The sequence below is a fragment of the Trachurus japonicus genome, chromosome 6 (assembly GCF_045865225.1).
Source record: "Trachurus japonicus isolate A0001 chromosome 6, Traja_1.0".
Taxonomy (NCBI): domain Eukaryota; kingdom Metazoa; phylum Chordata; class Actinopteri; order Carangiformes; family Carangidae; genus Trachurus; species Trachurus japonicus.
Window position 1 is genome coordinate 17,932,335 of NC_140912.1, and position 20,955 is coordinate 17,953,289.

General features: G+C 40.7%; 1 protein-coding gene across 1 annotated transcript; it reads left to right on the top strand.

Annotated features, from left to right (window-relative positions):
* The first annotated feature begins 5,791 nt into the window (after positions 1 to 5,791).
* On the top strand, positions 5,792 to 17,681 carry LOC146985987 (guanine nucleotide-binding protein G(i) subunit alpha-1). The gene is made up of 9 exons (XM_085779521.1): positions 5,792 to 6,021; positions 9,454 to 9,496; positions 10,512 to 10,653; positions 12,734 to 12,891; positions 14,080 to 14,208; positions 15,143 to 15,272; positions 15,402 to 15,555; positions 16,244 to 16,436; positions 16,552 to 17,681. The coding sequence occupies exons 1-8, from the start codon at positions 5,904 to 5,906 to the stop codon at positions 16,432 to 16,434; spliced, it is 1,065 nt and encodes a 354-aa protein (XP_085635647.1). The 5' UTR covers positions 5,792 to 5,903; the 3' UTR covers positions 16,435 to 16,436; positions 16,552 to 17,681.
* The last annotated feature ends 3,274 nt before the right edge of the window (positions 17,682 to 20,955 follow it).

Sequence of the window (20,955 nt, forward strand, 5' to 3'; positions counted from 1 at the left end):
GAAAGAGACCATAAAGGATGCACTGCTGCAGGGCATATGTGATGTATAATATTGGCCCGCACTGTGAGTGATAAAAGCCCACCACCACTACAAGACACCCTGCACTTTCACACATGTATAACTCACCTCTCTCATCAGTCTTCTCCTTAATATTTGCACACGTTTCATCATAACTGTAACCATAACTGCCTCACACGTCACACCATATGAAAACACATTTCTTAGTGTCTCCACAGTTCAAGGATCACCCTCTTTTCAGACTTTTGCCACTTGATGTGCATGAGGAGTTTCGTAGAAAAAAAAAAAACAGCTAACAATGAAGCTCTCTCCTCTTCACTTTATGAAGAAAAGCCCCAAGGCAGCAGAGAAATGAGGTCATCTAACTAGAGCCCAGAGCAGCTGTTTGAATGGGAGAAGGGCTACACACAATAGCAGCCTCTCATTTTCTGAAATTTACTGGTGCATTCAGTTATTAATAAAACGGCTGAGATCATAAAAATCCTAACAGATGAAGAGGGAAAACCTCACCATCACACAACAAGTTTAGTCTTTTTTTGTTATCTCTAGATTTGTTTTTTTCTCTGAGAGTAACTGTTCACTACATCATGTGCTAATAGGCTAATGTTGACGACACTTGGACATAACTCTCCTCAGAGCCCAGAGCAAATCGTGACTTTATAATCTCTTCTGATGATTCATTAATGACAAGCTGTAATGCATTATGGTGACCAGGATTTGGGCCACCTGGACTCCAGTCAACTACTGGCACTGATGTTACTCCTACATTAATCATAAATAGGTTTATGTTCCCCATACAGTACATTAACCCACTAGATTCAAGTAACAAGTTAAATAACCTTTGATATTTGCAAAATACACTTCACTTGTTTCTAAATTGTATATAAAATATAACATTTTCCATCCTCCAGATAGTCACATGAGTATTTGAGTATTTTCAAACACTGGTACAATGCATGCTTGGCCCTGTGACTCCAGTATAGAAGTAGCAGGTAGCAAACTGTGCTATAGATTAATAGATTTTCTTTGTAGATTAACCAGTGATAAAACTCTTAAGTTATATCATTGCCAGGGTGACAATACTCAGCAACAAAGATCATTCAAGTAGGCAATACCAATAGAGAAGGTCACATTTCATTCATAACCTTTGCTTGATGCTGATGATTAAAGAGGCTCTGGAGCAACAGTCCTCTTCCATTTACTGTAGTTAAGGGACTCGCAAGAGACAGATGGAAACACAATTAACCCCAACCCTTATCTGGGGATTCACTGACAGTCCTTGCTTTGATCTGTTGGAAACACTGTGGAAATCATTAGTCTGTGACTCAGGTTAAATAGAGGTCACCTACATGACCTCCTCACACCAACACGTAAAAACACAGATGGAAGGTGTCAGCGTCGCCCGTCAGCATCAGCTTCCTGTGTCGTCCTGGTTGTTTGTTTCATGACTTTGCTGCCATCTGGAGGTCTAAAGGTTCCTCACAGCCTTGTTTCTCTCTCAGACCTGCAGATGACTCTCAACCAGGGCAGTTTTTGGCCTCAAAAATAACTCAAAAATAATGTAAATAGTGACACATAACTGGAAAACAAAGACTAATGGGGAGTAGAAAGAGACAGAATGACTTATTTGACCCAGTCATAGTGTACAGTATGTGTGTGTGTGAGAGAGAGAAAGAGAGAGAGAGAGGAAATTTGGAGAAACAGAGAGAAAGAGAATGACATAATAGCAAAGAAATATTGATCAGACTTGAACCCATGCTGCTGGCTCAAGGACTACTGAAATATCCCCAAATGCACACGCTCCAACACGTAACAGACTTTTCTTAGAGCTCCATCACTTTCCTGCTGTTCCCGGGCAGCTTTGAAAAAAAAAAATCAGAGTAGCTCAGTCGACTGTGGCCCGACAGTCCACTGAGCTGTGAGCACCGGTGGAAGAAGAACCATCACTCAGTGAGTCTCTCTCTGTAATGATTTTTTCTTAGATTGAGATTAAGGATGTTTAACCCATGATGATGTTGCAGTTGTGTGACCATCGCCAACAATGCCTGGCCTTGGCTTTTTGCACTTGGACTACACAAAGGTCAGATGTGTCTTGTGGTCTGTTTGACCGATGCATTGGCCGGGCATGTCTCAGTGGTCAGGGTGAGAGAAGAGAAGAGAAGAGAAGAGAAGAGAAGAGAAGAGAAGAGAAGAGAAGAGAAGAGAAGAGAAGAGAAGAGAAGAGAAGAGAAGAGGGGGCTTCTTAATCATCCATTGATCTTTTGAATGTAGGGACTGATACTTGATGTTGATTGTTCACTGTGTTGAATTAAAGACTGAATAATAGAAGCCCACACACACACACACACACACACACACACACACACACACTAATAGGCCCCACTTGGAGGCCATGATCTCGGTGGAGCATAATGAACGCAGAGTGCTGACGCGCTGCTCAGTCATGTCACCGTGCAGCTCACACTCTTGAGGCTCTGTTAGTTGAAAGAGTCAGACCATTTCATGTTGCTGGGGTTACTGTGTAATGCTGTAATGGCTATGTCATGGCGACAATATTACCTCCCACCCACATCCCCACCATCCGAGTCAGGAAAAAAAAAAAAGCTAATACGTCCATCATACGGCATCAATTTGCTTTGTTGGTTTTTAGAAAAGGGCGTTGAACTCTTCACCTAATGGCCTCTTCTTCTCATGTGTTGTGCATGCACATTAAAATCTTTCCATGTTCACTTAGAGAGAAAAATATGATGCTAGTTTGCATCTTGCAGGGTCCGTCTGCGATGGAAATTGTATGCAAAGTGAGGAGATGAATTGTGACCACAGTGCAACCCTTTCCCGTGTCATTTATGCATAATACCATTAAGGACATAATGTTTCACTTGAGACCAAACTTATTCCTGTCATTATGTCTGTCACATGAAAAGAGACCCATTTAGATGTATTTCCTCACCGCATTTACACCACATCATACTGTCATTTTTGAAGTAATGATATGACTCTTACAATAAGTATAAAATCATGCTTATTAATTTTTGTTCCGCTCATTTCACATAATTTGGAAACAACATTTTCATGTTCTTTTCGTTTCAGCCGTGCAGATTTGATCGACCTCTTCAGGTTGAATCACACAAACATCCGTCGGTCATTTGAATCCCTGGATGTGGTAATGGAGAGACATTGACCACAGGGTGTGACCCTCATTTGTGAGGCTCGCTTTATCTTTCTATCACCTGGCAGAGATGCTCAACACTAAAGGACAGCAGGCTTTCGTCATCAGCTATTGAAGTTTGAAGTGTTATTTAAATATAGTCTTAAAAAGTTCATTCTGACTCGCATTCATCAATTCACTGCTCTTTTCGTTGTCTGTAAATTTTGTGTTGGTTGTGAAGCACTTGGATTATCTTTACAAGTACTTACCCCTATATTTTATGAAACAAAATAGTCATTACAAAGAGTGGAATACGTCCATTCTCTTTCCTTATCCTTTATGTTTGTCTAACATTTGGTCTCTTCTTACCCCCTGATCCTAAAGAGACTATATAGCCTACTTAACATTTTGTACTTGAACTTGACAGTTTGAAGAATTAAAGAAATGTTCAGTGAATTTTAAAGGAGGAGCAGAAAGAAACCAGTAAGTATGTTCTCTTTCACCTGCATCCAAAATATATATCATACAATGATTATACATTATTTATATTCATTTATTCTGTTTTGTAGATATTAAATTCCCAAAGACGAAACATTTCAGTAGTAAAAGTGTTGCCGTTTGAGCAGTCTCTGTGAGCTGCTCATGCAAACATGTTATATTGGCAGCTCATGACAGACTTGCAATGCAAATCATCAGTGACAGCACGGATGAAGTATGCATTATGCTGATCCCTCTTTCTCTCTCTCCCACTTGCTTTCTCTCACAAAACAATTGCCCAACAATCTAATTGCAGCTGATTTGCCTTAACTGTCTCCTGAATGTCTACACAGCTTAATGCATCATGGCAGTTGGCATCATGTGCCAGGAAAACGGTGTGTAAATGTAAATATCTACCTGTAAATATTTGACATGAAGGCAGGGACTGGTCTATAAATGACAGTAACCTATGGAAGCCTAAAGGTAGGGAGGGTCAAAGTGATGTCCCCTATAGGTTCAAAAACCGAACGTTCACTAGTCAACCTTTTTTGATGATGTAGCCTATCTCTAAAACGTTTTTCTTGTCAAGCTTAATCATTATATAAAATTGACAGATAACATATTCTGTTAATTTTTGAGAAAACAAACAATACATATGACACCCCCTACAGATAGTATAGATTACATGGCCCCTGCAGGTTCGTATCTTTTAGACTGTGTGAATTTACACACACAAAATGTTTAAGCTACACACAGTTGGTATAATGTTCAGGTCGGGTGACACTGAAGCTGCTTCTGTGAGGAGTTCACTGTGGATTTTGAGGTTTGCTTTGGACCATGGTCCTGCTTTTGGATACAGCCTCTCTTAGTTTAAACTTCAAAAATACAGAATTTGCTGGTATTTATTAAATTCCATTATTTCCTTTGCTCTATCTATGCAGTGTCTCCAGTGTGCATGCCAAGCTTTACTTCCAGCCAAATGCATAATGGCTTTCAGGGTGTTGATTGAAGGTTTTTTCTACAAAAGATTGTAGCAAACTTCATCTGTGCACAGCAAACTACTGAACATCCGAGATATCTGGATGTTCATTTACACAGTTGAGATAAAGTTGCGGGTAAACAGTGTCTTTACTAGGCCTTCTACTACAAATTTGTGCTCTGTAAATGTGAAGAGAATATTCCCGGTCTTTCAGATCATAGCTCCTATCTACTGCAATTTTTAAATGACGTTTTTGGTTGGTGTAAATTTCAGACTGGAACCACTTAGAGATCCTTTATAGCTTACTCTTATTGGCAGACATTAGGTCAATTATTCAGAGGAACTCCTGACCTGCTTATTGAGCGTGTATATCCATGACTTTTGTTTAATCAAACAATGTATCATCTCTGGAAATGTCATCAGAGGAAACAGCAGATTACTCCTCCTAATGACAAGTTTTTGACCTAACCTGAACGAATCAATTACTAGGCTACATTTGTTGTGTTTAATGGCAGCCTATGAGGAAACCAAACACGCCACACCTTAATTTTTTTCAGCTGTTTCATAGGTTAAATGAAACAAAATTAAACACTGCAAATAATATTTGGATAAAAGTTGATCATTTGCATGACTTGTATTTACTTCATTTCACAAATACAACTCCAGCGGCACGCGGATTAAACTTTTTTTTTTTGAAAGAAGCTTGTTGCTCTCTGGCGCATGCGCAGTTAAGGGCGTGAGAGAAGAAGGAGAACAGGAAGCAGCAAATATTTTGAGTCTTATATATGTGTGTGTGTGAGTGAGTCTGCTCCTCCCTGGCCTACTCTACTGCTTGCTGTCTTTTTCCTCTCTCTGTGTGTGTGAGTGAATCGGACAGGAAGACGAGAGCCGACAGCGTAGCTACCGCGTTTGTTTCGCTAGTTTCTTTTTAAAGTTAACTAATATCTGACACGCCTCGGCTCTGAGGTTTCGGAGTGTGTGTGTCTGTGTGCGTGCGTGTGCGTGTGTGTGCGGGGCAAGGGCGTGTTTGGTTTGAACCGCAAGTGCTGGAGAGACCGACCGACCGACTGCCTCCTCCTCCTCCTCCTCCTCCTCCTCTCCGCTGCTGGATGCTAGCTCGGTAGCCTTTTGCATGTTGCTGCACTCCCTAGTCAAAGTTGCGTTGTAGTCTTCCTGTTTTGGTTTTTTTTTTTTTTACATTTATTTATTCGGAGGGGAGGTTAAGAAGAAGAAGAAGAAGAAGAAGAAGGGCATAAGAAGAAAAGAAGAAAGAGAAAGAAGATGGGATGTACTCTGAGCACGGACGACAAGGCGGCGCAGGAGAGGAGCAAGATGATCGACAGGAACCTGAGGGACGACGGAGAGAAGGCGGCCCGGGAGGTCAAGCTGCTGCTGCTGGGTGAGGGAACCGAGCAGGGTCCGGGGATAGACAGACAGGGAGGGAGGGTGTTGGTCTGTTTGTTGTGGGGGAAAAGAAAAGAAATAAAGAAAGAAATCAGCTTCCTGCCTATAAAAAAAAAAAACCCAACCCTCTGTGTTCATTATAAAACATGTCTGTGCTGTGTAGCCAAGTCAAAGTTTTTCCTGTGAAATAACTTCACGGTCACAAGCGGCGACAGAGTATGAATGATACGTGAAGTGTTGGTGGTGTTAGTGGTGGTGGAGGAAGAGGCGTAGTAGTTAGCTGAAAAGTTGTAGCTGCTGGAGTTGTGTCCTCTTCTTTTCTGCTAATTAAAATCAGCTCAGACAATAAAGTGGCCACAGCGAGATTAGTTTTAATCCCGCAGAGCGAGCGAGCGGCCGCTAAATCACTGCGCTAATTCAGAAGCTAAGCGATTAGCTCGTTGTTAGCTCGGCGGTTAGCAACCCCGATGCTAGCTCGGATTAGTTAGCTACAGCAGTCAGCCTCAAAAAATAATAAAGTGTGTGAGATTTTACCTATTAACATGTCTGAAATGTTTCGTATTAGTAATATTGGTGTGAAAATCTGCGTTTTATTCTTATTTTTAAGTTTGGGTAAAGTAGGCAGCCATCTTCCTGTTTTCACAGCCTTTCATCATCACAGAAAATACAAAACATGAACCGGAGTAGTTTCAGGCCGATTCACCCACATCGTTACGACAACGAGACCAAAATGGTGTGTTTTTAACCAGATTTTGACTAAATGTTAGTTCCGCAGGGTGTGAGTTGTTGTTGTGTGTCGGTAGTATATCTCTTAATGCCGTTAACCGAGAGGTGGTTAAGAAACAATCCCAGTTATGCTGCTCAACCTGTCTGAAACCTTTCCGCTAACTTCAGACCTGGAAGAAAGATTTCAAATCAAAAATGTGTTTGATCTGCAATGTTTCAGTTAGTTGTACACAAAACGTTTTAATTATCACCTCTTCGTGCACTGTGGTGTTATATTTCTGTGTGATCATACACTGATAAAGGAAAACATTGTGTCAACACTGTGTGGAGATAAAATAATAATAATTTAGACTGGATTTTGGTGTATTAGCCTATATCAGTGGCACATCTCCCAGATAGATTTATTACCAGAATGTATTAATTGTTTCACAGAAAAGCAGCCGGCCCTCCTCCTCCTCCTCCCTGTGCTCCATGTTAACTGGGAGCGGATGATGATGATAAAACCACTGTTTGCTGGTGAAGTCAGGAAAGCAGGGCCTGGACGTTGCATAGCAACCCATTCAGCCTGGCTAGCAGCAATAATCTGTGGCAACTACACACACACACACACACACAACATGGACAGATAGTGGCTGCTAACTGGACGTCTGCCTGCGTCATCCTGTGGCCGTTTTTCAGACTGAGGATGCGGCGGTGATGCTGATGCTGCTGCTGCTGCTGTGCATCTTTTTTAGTTTAATCCCGTCTCCGGCACCAGCACCACGTCTGTATCATGTCAGTGGCACCGTTTATTTTCAGACATGTGACTTCACCACAGTCACACAGACTCAGTACAATGCCCAGCCGCATCAGTAGCAGTCAGGTCTTGTATGTGTGCGAGTGCGTCATCTGAGATAGAACTAATTTGAATTTTCATGGTTGTGTTTTTTTTTTTTCCTCCTTCTTCTTCTTCGATCACGATTTCCACAAGCACCTGCAGACATGTGGGGTTGGTTTGTGGATTCATCATCACCATATATCCAACAACTACCATATGGGTGTGTTGTAGTACATCCACATTTTATTCTGTGTGTGTTTCTTTCTGTGCGAGGAGGAAGGCACTAGCGTGTTTCAGTTTGGCTGTTCCCACTGGGGGTGTTTGTGTTAATGCAGTAATCTACAAATGACATGCTCTTGAGACGAGTGTTTTGAGTGGGAGGACTCACTGTGTGCTGCACAAATACAAATCACAAAGATCGATCTTTGTTTTGTGTAGCGGACTCTTCACGGTACAGTGACAGAGAAAGCGGCAGACAACAGAGACTGAGATCGTGTTTATAGTTTCCTAGGAAGGTATCTGCATCTCGAGGAATGTGTTTAACCCTCAGATGTCGTAGCTCATTGACAAACTTGAGCTTTTTTACTTTTTCCACTTTTTTGCCACACTTGCCAGCCATTAAGGCCTTTTAATTCCAGCTACTAAGTGAGGCGCAAGTGTGTGTGTTTGGGAATTAAATTTAAGTGTGTTGTGATGTATGTGGAAATATTAGCGTTGTGTGTCTGTGTGTGTGTGTGTGTGTGTGGGTGGCTGTTTATCATACAGGACAATTAATTGATGAAGAGTTCACCTCACCAGGGACGTTTGGGTCCCTGCAGAGGTGTGGTAATTAAAATGTTGTGTACTCAGCTGAAAACAGCCCTGAATCTCAGAGGGAGCAGCAGGAGAACTTCATGAGACGCTGAGCACCAAACACATCTATGTCCTGTGTTCATACATTTGTCGAAATAACAACATTGTATACGTTTTACATTTTCAAGGCTGCAGTGTCTCCGTGCTGCCTCACATATAGTGTTGTATTTTGATGGCACATAAATCAAATGGTCCATACGAGATGCATCTGACAGGCCTGAGTCCGTCCAGTCGGCCTGATGCAGCCTGAGTTTTCAACCAAGGGATGTTTAAGCTCTGTATAATCTCATTGACGAGAGGATCCAGTTGATTAATCCAATTGCACTGTGACCTGGGCAATCCCGTCCTTAGACACGTCTTCACAGCATTGACTTACTAGTCTGCTATCTGATATGCTGCAGTTTAAGGAAAACAATGAAATATCCTCATTAATTAAAATTTTACAATTTAGCATCTAAATTACTTGAATTACTGATTGGTGTGGTTTTGTGAGTCATTGGGTGTATAAGGAAATCATTTTCACAAAATTTGCAAACAGCAAAATCAGTGTGGAAAACGTTACCAGTGTTTTATAAATAACCATTGTCCAGGACAGGAAAGACCATCTGCAAAAACATCTGTGTGTGTTTGTGTGTGGCAAAGACACCCACTTAAAGGTTTTCTTTCAACTTGGGTTTGTCACCTGTCACTGAATTGGAGGCAGAGCAATAAAACGGGACATTTAGGTGAAAATGAAAGCGCAGTTTCACACGGATTTACATATCTATGTCTGACAGGTTTTTATATGTTTGGTCACACGGCACCTAAATAAATGACTTGATAAGCCTAGACAACTGGCACGAGAGATGAAATCATTCACACAGCAGAAACATCCATCTGTCTATGAAGTGCGTTTGTGTCACACTAGTCAACAATGTGGTGGATGCTGTTTATTCTGTACCCATGTTTGTGATTTATGCTTCGATCAGAAATGAGCATCATGTCACTGTATCGGCTGTTATTAATATGTTTTTCTCTTTTGTTGTGTTTCAGGTGCTGGAGAGTCTGGGAAAAGTACGATTGTTAAACAGATGAAGTAAGTAGATAAGCAACACATCGGGCACAAAGTGGCTGTTTGTTCAGAGATTCACCGAACTGATGAAGCAGCGTTTCTTCCTCTGACCCACGCTCACACTACAGAGAAAGCTAATAATGACTCACTTTATTATCTGTATCTCCAATCACCTGATAAAAGTATCAGTAATCATAAGGTGTAACAATATCTTACACTTATTCACTGATGGAAGATCAGTCCTTTAGTCACTCATTCGTTTATCTCTTTTATAATAAATATTGTATTTTGCTGTAGAGTGAGCTGTAAATTTACATCTGGACACTTATTGTTAATAATATGTCACCTTGCGTCATAAATTGAAGGTTTAATGCTACAAGGGATCATGTTTCTTTTGCCACAGATACTGATCATGTAAATATGAGATTCAGCCGATACCGATCGTTGTTGACACTGAACTAGGTGGGAGCACGCAGCACAGAAACCAGAGACGACTTTTCGTTTTAGGTTTATCACCGACTTGGAGGCATCTGTTTTGATCTACTAGTTAAATGTTTTTAGTCAACATGTTAGGTAACGATCACAGTGCATCACTCGGGGGCATCCCTGCAACACAAAGGTCACAGTGTGTCATTTCCCTCTGCAGCAGTTTAATGTTTTTGAGAGGGGCCAATGATGAATGTAGTCACATAATAATAACACATCATTATTAGATTATTATGAATGATGTGCTGCGCTAATGTGAAACCAAACACAATGATGGGAGAAGTTGAACATTTTTCAAGCTTGCTGAACAGGTGGTGTGATCAAAGATACTATACCTGCACTTTTACTCGCAAAGGTTGTGAGAAAACTTAATAGAGCTACAACCAAATTTTGTGTCCTATTCTGTAAAAAACTGCACTGCTCACTGGTTTCCACCACCACAATCCACCGCTCTCAGCCCAATTACCTCCCGCTGTTCATAATGATCTACTTCATGAACATTAACAGTGCTTTTTGGAGGCTGCTGCTAATGTGCTGCTTCTGTGTGTGCCAGGATCATCCACGAGGCGGGTTATTCAGAGGAGGAGTGTAAGCAGTACAAGGCCGTGGTCTACAGCAACACCATCCAGTCCATTATCGCCATTATCAGAGCTATGGGACGCCTCAAGATTGACTTTGCTGATGCAGCCAGAGCGGTGAGTGATGGGGGTGGGCTGGGGTGGGGGGCAATTATGCTTTTCTTGTAATATCACAGGTTATATTTCTGCGTTAATGTAAAGCTCAGTGCTGTAAGAGCAGCAACAACTGTCCCACTGGGCAGTTTGATCGTCTCTGCCTCCTCTGCACCAGGTCACGTACTGTAGAGTCGGTACAGGTTCAGTATCGCACTCAGAGCACTTTATTCAAGCTCAAGTTTACTGACGTGAGAAGTAAGTGTGAGCTTGTCATTTCATTCACTAACCCAGCTGTGCTACTGACCAGGACTCTTACTAGTACGTGTCTGTCTGTATCTGCCACATTCATTTAATCAAAGTTTATCCATACCTAGTTGTTCTTGCCAGATAGATAGATAGATAGATAGATAGATAGATAGATAGATAGATAGATAGATAGATAGATAGATAGATAGATAGATAGATAGATAAAACTGGATCAAGGCAGATAACTTCTCTGTAATACACCAGTTCATGTGAATACAGATAAAGTTGTTTTTCTATAAGGTGACGTAGGTGGGTATTAAAATAATATTATGGACTGAGGTATTATTAGATTCTATAACTTCAGTTTTAGATCATATAAAACTATGAATCTTATATGTTAAAGTCCCAAAGAGAACAAATACAATCAACCTAGTGGAGAACTGGGTCGTTGTACAGGAGCAGTTTGTCAACAGAACGAGTTTTTCAGCTATGGGCAACAGTAATTGTTTTTGGCCGGTCTGGCTGTGGTCCAGTGATAACTCCCCAAATGTCCATGAATGGTAGAGTTGAGTTCATTACACCAGTCGACCGAGTGATGGACTTTTTTTTCATCGGCTGTTGCACTTTCAAAATGATTTAGTGCGAACAGTTTCTATTACAGCGATTGTGGGAATAAAATCAGAGTTTTTCCAGCTTTGAAATTACTCAGAAGTGGCTGCTGATTAACACGTCCACGTAACGGGCCGTGTTTCAGTCGCTACTTCAAACTTTTTCTGGTTGACAACATAAACAGAAAAAATATTTTTAATGAGAGCAGGTTTATTGTGAATTAAGCTGCATTGAAAAAACTGTATGTGAGTGTAAAGAGTAGGAGAGAAGCGACCAGATGAAAGACTCGAACTGACTGACACCAGGCAGAACGTAAATATGATACAATGATGTCATAAATATTACAACTGCTGTATTATGTCATATTGTGACACTTTTCAGCAGCCTTCAGCTATTTTCCAATGGAAGTAGATGTTTTCAGTCTTGTTTGGGGTCACATTGGCTCTGTATTATCATTCACTGCAAATGAACACAGCGCAGACTGCTGAGTATTTGATTTCCTCTTATTTCTATACAGATTCCTGTTTCGTTTTTCAATTCTGCTTTTTCCCAGAATAACAGGAGGCTTAGTCACTGCCACAGCGTGACTGCCCTGGCTCTGTCATCGTGACCAATTTTTCAGCCAAAGCTTTTCCATGCTGATTTTCTGCTCTTACAGATATCAATTTTTGGCCACTGACCTGCGTAAGACACTGTGCAGCTTTTGAAATCCAATTTTATACAAAGTGGCATGGCTAAAACAGCCAGAACAGACACAGTTATTTGTCATCTTTAATCCATGTCTTAATTTGCTCTCAGACAGGGCTGTTTGTAAGTGACAAAATTCTTTTAGTGTGATTTTAATGAGACATGACTGTCCGTGATGAGGCCCAAATGTAGTCATTAAGGATTACACTCACACAAACTGTAATGTCATTTTGCCGTGAAACAATAAACACTGCTTTTGGCAATGAGCGCAGTGCACTATGCATTACCAATATTCAATTAAAAAAATCCTGCTGCTATTTTTTTATCCCAAAAATTGCAGCTCTTGCGATTTGGATATTGCACTTGGGTAATTTTGCGATTTTACATAAATTGTTACGGCCTCATGCACTGTCAATATTTTATCATCAGAGGTTCAACAACATAAAATGAATAATTGGTAACTAAAAAACACATTTACTTTTCTTACTGACTTAAAAACTGACATAAACTGAAAGAGTTGTGGCCTCTGGTTTAAATTTGAGAGGCTCTGTGTGTTCAGGATGATGCACGGCAGCTGTTCGTCCTCGCCGGCTCAGCAGAAGAAGGCTTCATGACGGGAGAGCTGGCCGGGGTCATCCAGCGGCTGTGGAAAGACGGAGGAGTTCAGGCCTGCTTCAGCCGCTCCCGAGAGTACCAGCTGAACGACTCCGCAGCGTAGTGAGTAGCACACACACACACACACACACACACACACACATGCACAGGAACTAATGTGAGATATTAATGTGAGCAACTGGTACTCTTAGGCCTGGGACGATAATCAATAAATCAATTAATCGCACGATAAATGAAAATGAACTCGATAGTTTTTCCGGCCTCGATAAATCGCCATGTGCATGCGCACTTACAGTATTTGTTTTCCTGGTCTCTGGCCTCCAACCAGGCTGGATGACAAGAGACTTCACTCTGTGCATCGGTCTCAGCACCTGGGCCGTTTGTTTTGCAGAATGAAAGGAGTGAACCCTCTTTTCAGTCATCCAGGATCTTTGTTTCCCAGAATGCATTTTGCAGCAACCGGCAGCGCTAGCTGTAAAGCTAAGCAGCTAAAAGCTATTTTACTGTAATTCTTGCTGCCGCGCTGTTAACACGTCACTTTTTAAAGTTTTAATATTTTTTCATGTGAGAAAGTCACAGTTTAGATCCCCAGTCTGTGGTCAGTTTATCCACATATCGCCTGTTAGGAGATTTCCTCGACGTTTTTGGAGCTAATGTGGTAGCAGCAAGCAGGAGGAGCGGGGCTTCCCACAGTCTGCAGCCGTCTGCAGCAGCTCACTGGCCGGTCAACCTCCGTCATTGGGGGAGAAAACGACTAAGAAAACTTATCAGCAGGTTTTTAGAGGTTTACCGCCGGCTGGTTTAATACTTTTTAGGAGATAAATGCTGGTCTCATTGATGAAATCTTACATCTGTGGAAGTCACATTAGTTTGTTTGAATGAAAAGTGGAGCTTCAGCTGTGTAACGTTATTGGACAGAACAGCTGCACTGTTTATTATTTTTTGTTTATTTTATTTATTTAGTATAGTAGCTATATAAGTTCTCATTCATTCCAAAGTCATTCCAATTACAATGGTTAAAAAAGATACTCATGAGAAATAAAATTTTAATCTTATTTAAAAGGGACTACTTGCATTATTATGAAATATTATTATTATATTAGTGGTTAATTTGTTCTCATAAAAATGTGTCAATAATATCGTTTATCGTCAATAATTTGTGGGACAATATATCGTCCAGCAAAATGTATTATCGTCCCAGGCCTAGGTACTCTTCAGTTTTTATCTGCAAATGCGCCCTTTTATTTGAATGTCGTGTCAATCTTTGTCCCTCTGTCTCTCCTCCTGAAGCTACCTGAACGACTTGGACAGGATATCCCACGGGGCGTACGTACCCACCCAACAGGATGTGTTGAGGACCAGAGTCAAAACCACTGGTATCGTGGAAACTCACTTCACCTTCAAGGACCTGCACTTCAAGTGAGTCCAGCCGCTGCAGACGAATCTCTGCTGTTCACTGATTCAAACTTCTGGTTAATGTGGTGTCACTGGTGTTGTTTGATACCCAGTATGGACATTTACATGTCGCGTAACCGCTGGTTCGCCCTTCCTGAATCACATCCAGATCATAGAGTGGGAATATTCTTTTTGTTTTGTTTTTCATAATTGACATTTATTTTTATTTTCCAAACGGATATATCAAACGAAATTGACACTCACATAATTATTACAGAAAGAATACCACATAGTTAATGTGAAGCACACAAGCAGAAGAAAAATATAAAATAATTTGTACACTTTGAGCTGGAGATGTCGTTGCAACAAAAAGAAATTTCCCCTTGGGGATCAATAAAGTATTCTTTTTTTATTTATTTTTTAAAAACACTTTATTTGTAATTTTCAGTTAACATATAAAACAATCATATTCTCTGCATTACAAATAACTATAACAAACAGTCCCGACAATAGACAGGCAAAGACGACAGGCAACAAACAAGCAAAAACAACAAGTGCACTTAATACTTCTTATTACAGAATTTGTTCAAGTCAATAAAGTATTCTGATTCTGATAAATAACAAAGATAAAATAACATTAGGGGGAAATTGAAAAAAGAAGAAGGGATCATTTATACATGCTTGTTTTTTAAATAATCTCTAATAAATGTCCAAGGCCAATCATCTCCACAAGTGGGAATATTGTTATGAAATGATCCACCCTTCAGTGGTGGTTTAGGGAACCGTCTGAGGGTCATATTAACCACCGTTAGCCTGAGGTGACAGTGTGGCTGCAGGGAAATATAGAGAATGGGTATCAATGACTGACATGCATATTTAAAAGTAATAAAAGTAATAATGTGGAAACTTGTGTGTTACACTTAGTTAACAACAGCATGTTTCTGTGATCTTGCTGCAGAATGTTTGACGTAGGCGGACAGAGATCAGAGAGGAAGAAGTGGATCCACTGTTTCGAGGGAGTCACCGCCATCATCTTCTGTGTGGCCCTGAGCGACTACGACCTGGTGCTGGCTGAGGACGAGGAGATGGTACGAACCTCTCTGACCTTCAATGAACGCTGAGATTCTTTGTCTCCCTTTTCTTTTCTTTTGTTTTTTGAAGTCGGTTCATGCTCCTGTCGGTGACTATTGTGTGTGTGTGTGTCTCCACTTTCTCAGAATCGAATGCACGAGAGCATGAAGCTGTTTGACTCAATCTGCAACAACAAGTGGTTCACGGACACCTCCATCATCCTCTTCCTCAACAAGAAAGACCTGTTTGAGGAGAAGATCAAAAAGAGCCCTCTCACAATCTGTTTCCCAGAATATGCAGGTGAGACAAAGATACACAGACCCACTCTGTATGCAGTTCACAAAAGTAGAAAGTAGAAAGTAGAAATACTGCACTTTATATGCTACATACACGCCTTAAATCCACTGAAGTATATCTAAAATGTTGCAGGAGGTGACAGTGAAGAGTTTATTTGTATAAACTTAAACCTTAGAAATGTCTCTTTTTTTGTTTTGTTAGTATTTAATGCTGTTCTGCAGATCCAGGACTCACATTTGTTCATTATTTTGTTGCTAACACTCTGTCTGCCTCTTGTGGCCACTCAAAGGTGTGGCAGTCTCCACAGCTTCAACACAAACATCTTTCTTCATTGTCCTCTCTGCTCTGCTCATGAACTGTGTGGGCCGCTTCATGTTTAAACAATGTGTCCTTGTCAGGTTCACCAATAACTTTTTGCACCCACTTTTCCAAGCTTATATAAGATTGTAAACTTGTACAGTCCAGTACGACACCTCCATAAAAAAATAACCTTAGTGATAAAACAGAATCAAATGAACGCTGTCTGTGGTGCCGTCTCAAAACGAAAACTGGCATTGTGTCGAGTTTATAGAGAACAGATTTGTTTATTGTCTTGTTTTGCAGGCAAAGTAACGAGCTGTTTTCTGAATGTGTGTGTGCGTTGTGCCAATTTTCTTCCTCATTGTGTCGTCGTCGTCTTTGTCCTGTCCAGGCTCCAACACTTACGAGGAGGCAGCGGCCTACATCCAGTGTCAGTTTGAAGACCTGAACAAGAGAAAGGACACCAAGGAGATCTACACCCACTTCACCTGTGCCACCGACACCAAGAACGTGCAGTTTGTGTTCGATGCCGTCACCGATGTCATCATCAAGAACAACCTGAAGGACTGCGGCCTTTTCTAAAGGTAAATAAACATCTGCCGCTGCAGGAACGAGCTGGATTAAGTGTGGTCAGTCACATCTTCCTTCTCTAATCCTGATGTGTTCTTGTCGTTGTTGTTGTTGTCGTCGTGTGTTCAGGCAGCCGGGCGGCCGACTGTACCGAGTGACTTTATTCGAGGGGAGTCTGACTGGAGGGATCTTCACGGACCCTGCTGAGAATGTCACTTTTAACCTCTTATTAACTTATGTTCATCTCTAAAAGTTTTAAAGACGGTGTGTAGAAAAAATGTTTTGTGTAAAATATTTGTACAACTGTCTATGCCCAGTGATTTTTCACAGTTTTTAAAATGTGCTTGTTTGACCTTATTATCATTATTTTTAATTTTTATATAAAAGGGGGCCTTTGCTTTTTTTTTTTTTTTTTTTTTTGTCCATGAATGAACACTTTTTGTCTTTATTTGTAGGTGCTTGTGCCTTGCATGCCTTAGTTGCAGTGTTTTCTTTTTGTTGACTTAAATGTTAGGTTTATGTAGTTGTTACCATTCAACTCACTCCCAAGCCCCCTGTAGTCCATATTATTATTTTTCAGACTATTTCATCGTCACATCATCTTTGCCTCCTTGTACAAATCAAGCAAGACCAAGTAACTCAGTCGACCAATTCACTCTGACTCTGACATACTGTGAGAGGCGCACGTACGTGTGTGTGTGTGTGTGTGTAAACCTTTCCGGATGTGCGGTTTGCATGTGTGCTGCGAGTGGATGAGGCCAAACGCCTGTGTGATAGTGAGTGGTTGTGTGTCAGTGTGTGCACAATATAAAAAAAAAACAAAGGGACTTTATTCCTCTATTTGTCATCCTCTTTCAAAGTTTTATTTTTCTAAGCGACCAAAAAGAAGCTACTCTATTAACTCTTATTAACGAGCGCACGTTGTCGGTGCGCCGCTACAAGCTGAAACATTCCTGATTGAACCACGAAGCAAAGAGAAGCTTTGAAAAGAGGATGCCAATGGCGGCCTTGTAGCAGACCGTAGGACCATAATGTAGATCTGTGTTCAGTGCATAGACAGACAGACGGACAGACAGACAGGTGGCTGGGTACAAGTGCCCTGTTATAGATTATGATCTGTAATGGTTTCAAGTTACATATCCCCCCCTAGACCCCCCAACCCTCTGTTTCCATTGGATGGGGACATTAGTGGACTAATATCCATGATTTTGCTAATAAAAGAGTTGCTATGGTGAGACCGTGGCGACTTATGGAACTCATTTTCTCCTGTGTTTGTGTGAATATTGAGTTGTTTATTTTTCCCCAAGAGGAAAACATTTGACTGTCAAAACCAGACATTTGAATGGCGTATTCAGACCAGAAAAAAACAAAAAACTAGACATTTTCACTAAAACATAATGTGAAAAAAAAGAACGGAGAAAATAGATTAAATGGTAGTTGTACTCACTTTCTGAAATCACTTGAGGCAACTGTATTGATGCCCTTAGTATGTGATTTTCCTCCATAAAATCAATGGAGCAGTTTAAGTAAAAAGGTTTAACTGCACTGTTTAAAATAGACACACCACATGCGTCGATGCTTTTGATGTTTAGATGAACTGATATTTGTCTTCTCAGGTTCAGAGACACCAAACAGTTTTGACTCAGAACCACAGAAAGCAGCTTGACTCCAGGGCGTTGTCTCAGCTTTTTATTTCCAAGCAGCACAGACCGCCGTGGATTTGAGAGACCAATAAATATTTGCATCTTATGACCCAAGCCGACTGTGGCACCTTTGTAAATGTTTTTTTTTTTTTGTTGTTTTTTAGTAAATATGAGCAGGAGAATCCACCATACTTTGTTGTAATGAATCATTTGTCAAATTCTTTATACAACATTCAATAAACAACTTACAGTTTTGAAAAGAGGTTACTCCTATTACTGTGCCAAATCTATAAACATGCTTTTACTTCAGGTTTTTAACCGCTGGATGCAAGATGGTTTCCTGTATGTGTCCTACAATTTTCAAATTTCTACATCACATTGCCTCACCTGGTGTATCTTGGACCATTATTATTCAAACCTTGCTCATTAAAGCAGAACTATGCAGGATTTGGGCTGTAATTATTGTGGCTCAGAGTCACTGTGATGGTTGAGTGACCTGTTATGAAGTGAATGGGGTCTAGGCCAATGCGCTCACCCCCCCCACTGGCTGAAAACCGCACTTGCAAGATCAGTCGTCCGTCTCGGTGTTACAAATCTCGTCAATGGATAGAAGTATCGCGAGAAACTGCCTTACGGCAGTACGAGATAAGAACGCATATGACGTCATGCATGTCACGAATCGTGATTGGTTTGAGTTCGGAAAGTCGGAGGAAACCATGGAAACATGAAATGTTTACTGATGAAGTTCAGCTTGTGGCTAACGGGGAGCTAATGCTAACACAGATACACACACCATGGGTCTTTATAAGATAATGTAATACATCATGACACACACACACACCTTCGCGTTTTGGAACCTTTATTCCTGTGTGTGTATGTCTGTGTCTTTGTGCCTGTGTGTGGCTGTATTAGCGTTAGCTCCGTGTTAGCATAGCGTTAGCTCGGTGTTGGCGTTAGCTCCGTGTTAGCGTTAGCTCCGTGTTAGCATTAGCTCCGTGTTAGCGTTAGCTCTGTGTTAGCAGGGCTTAGCAAACAGCAGTAAACACAAGCACGTGTAGGGGGGGTGGAGGAGGTGGTGGCGGCGAGTTTTTTTTTTTTTACGACAGTGACATGTGCCTACCAGAACTGTGGGGGAGCTCCGGAGAGGGAAAAAAAGAGAAACCAACGAAGGAGCGAGCTATTTCCGGCCGACTTGCAAAGTTCTGCTTTAAATGTGTCTTAATCTGAGAGAAGGGGAGCAGGGACAGAGATATCTGCTTCCTGTGCTGTTCAACAGCAAATACCTCCATCTAGTGGACACACTGAGCAACTAATGACCAAGACTGATGACTGCTTGATGGTCATAAAGGAGACAACTGAAGAAAATCTAATCACCAGTTTTAATATAATTAACATAGATTGTTCCTGACAAAGACGTATTGGCCCTTTTTTTATAAAATCTCCATTGGAAACGCCCCAAGATTAGGGCTAATTAATCCTGAACTAGAATGAGAGAAAGTTATTTTCTACCAAGCTGTGGCGATTTAAAGCGAACACTGTGGCCCACAGTCCTCTCCAGTATTCATGAGCAGATCAACCGTTAAATTAATTAGTTGGGAGATAGTGATAGGATTATCAGAACAACTGTCACACTGTCCCTTCCCCTCCCCCATTTTTCTTTTTTTAATAGATTTGATAAACACCAATATGATGGCAGTGAACATCCCACAAATGGGTCAGAGCAGTGCCAAGGCTGACTCCTGTCTTGCAGAGACTCCACTAAGCCATCACTGCTCAAGCACAATGATAAGGCGTTAGCTGAGAGGACACTATTTTTGGGAGGCATTGTGTGATTTTTTAAAAGCTAACTGCAGACTCATTTAGCTAATCCCCAAAGCCCTGCAAGGGAGATCAAACAGCGTGGATATGAAACTTCTTCAAAATGAAGGTACGACGATGATGATGATGATGATGATGATGTAGTTCAGGAAAAGAGTGAGAGAGAAGAGGATGATGGTGCTAATGAAGCAGACTGCAGCTGGCCACAGAGTCGGAGCAAAAAGAATTAAATCTAAACCACATATCACATCTGAGGAACTCTTTGAAAACTGTGTGTAATGACCAGTACTTGAAAGAGTTAACATCTGAGGAGACTGAAAGAGATAGAATTTGTGATGTGAGGTTTTTTTCCTTCTTCCATCTGATAATCATGAATCCATGTAGGCCAGTGCTCATGTTATTAAAGTTTTATGATTATCTTTAAATACAATAAATATGATTTTCATAATACTTCAACATTTTGGGAAATATTATTTTCTGTCTTGCCAATAAGGAGATTGATATCAGCCCCTGATTTCCAGTCCCTCTCAATTCAATTTGCTTTATTGACATGAACAGAGATTTGTTTTTGCCAAAGCATTTTACACAATACTTGCATATAATACTACCTTTATTATAGGTCTCATTGCCATGCTCCATCCGGCAGGGGGACTGCCAACGGAAATTAGCCTATTGGCTATAATTGGGTGCATTTACATTTTATCTTTTTAAAATGTTCATTAATGTACACTGTCCCTCTCGAACAAATAAAGGGAAAATATATATATATATATATATGCACCACAACATTGCAATTCATATTCAGAACAGCACAACATACAAAACAAATATTCATCAACAATATTAAATACAAATCTATGCATCTGTGTCCCTCTCTCTCTCCATCTCCATATATAGTATATGTATACACGCATAACATCACACATGATCAGTGTTAAGCTTGTCATGAGTGGTGTAATAAATGTATTTTCCAACATGTTAACCAAGTGGATATGGTGTGAATATGGCGTAGCATTGATATTAATTTGGATTTGGATTTCTGTGACTGTAACTTCTGTATTTACTCTCTTTT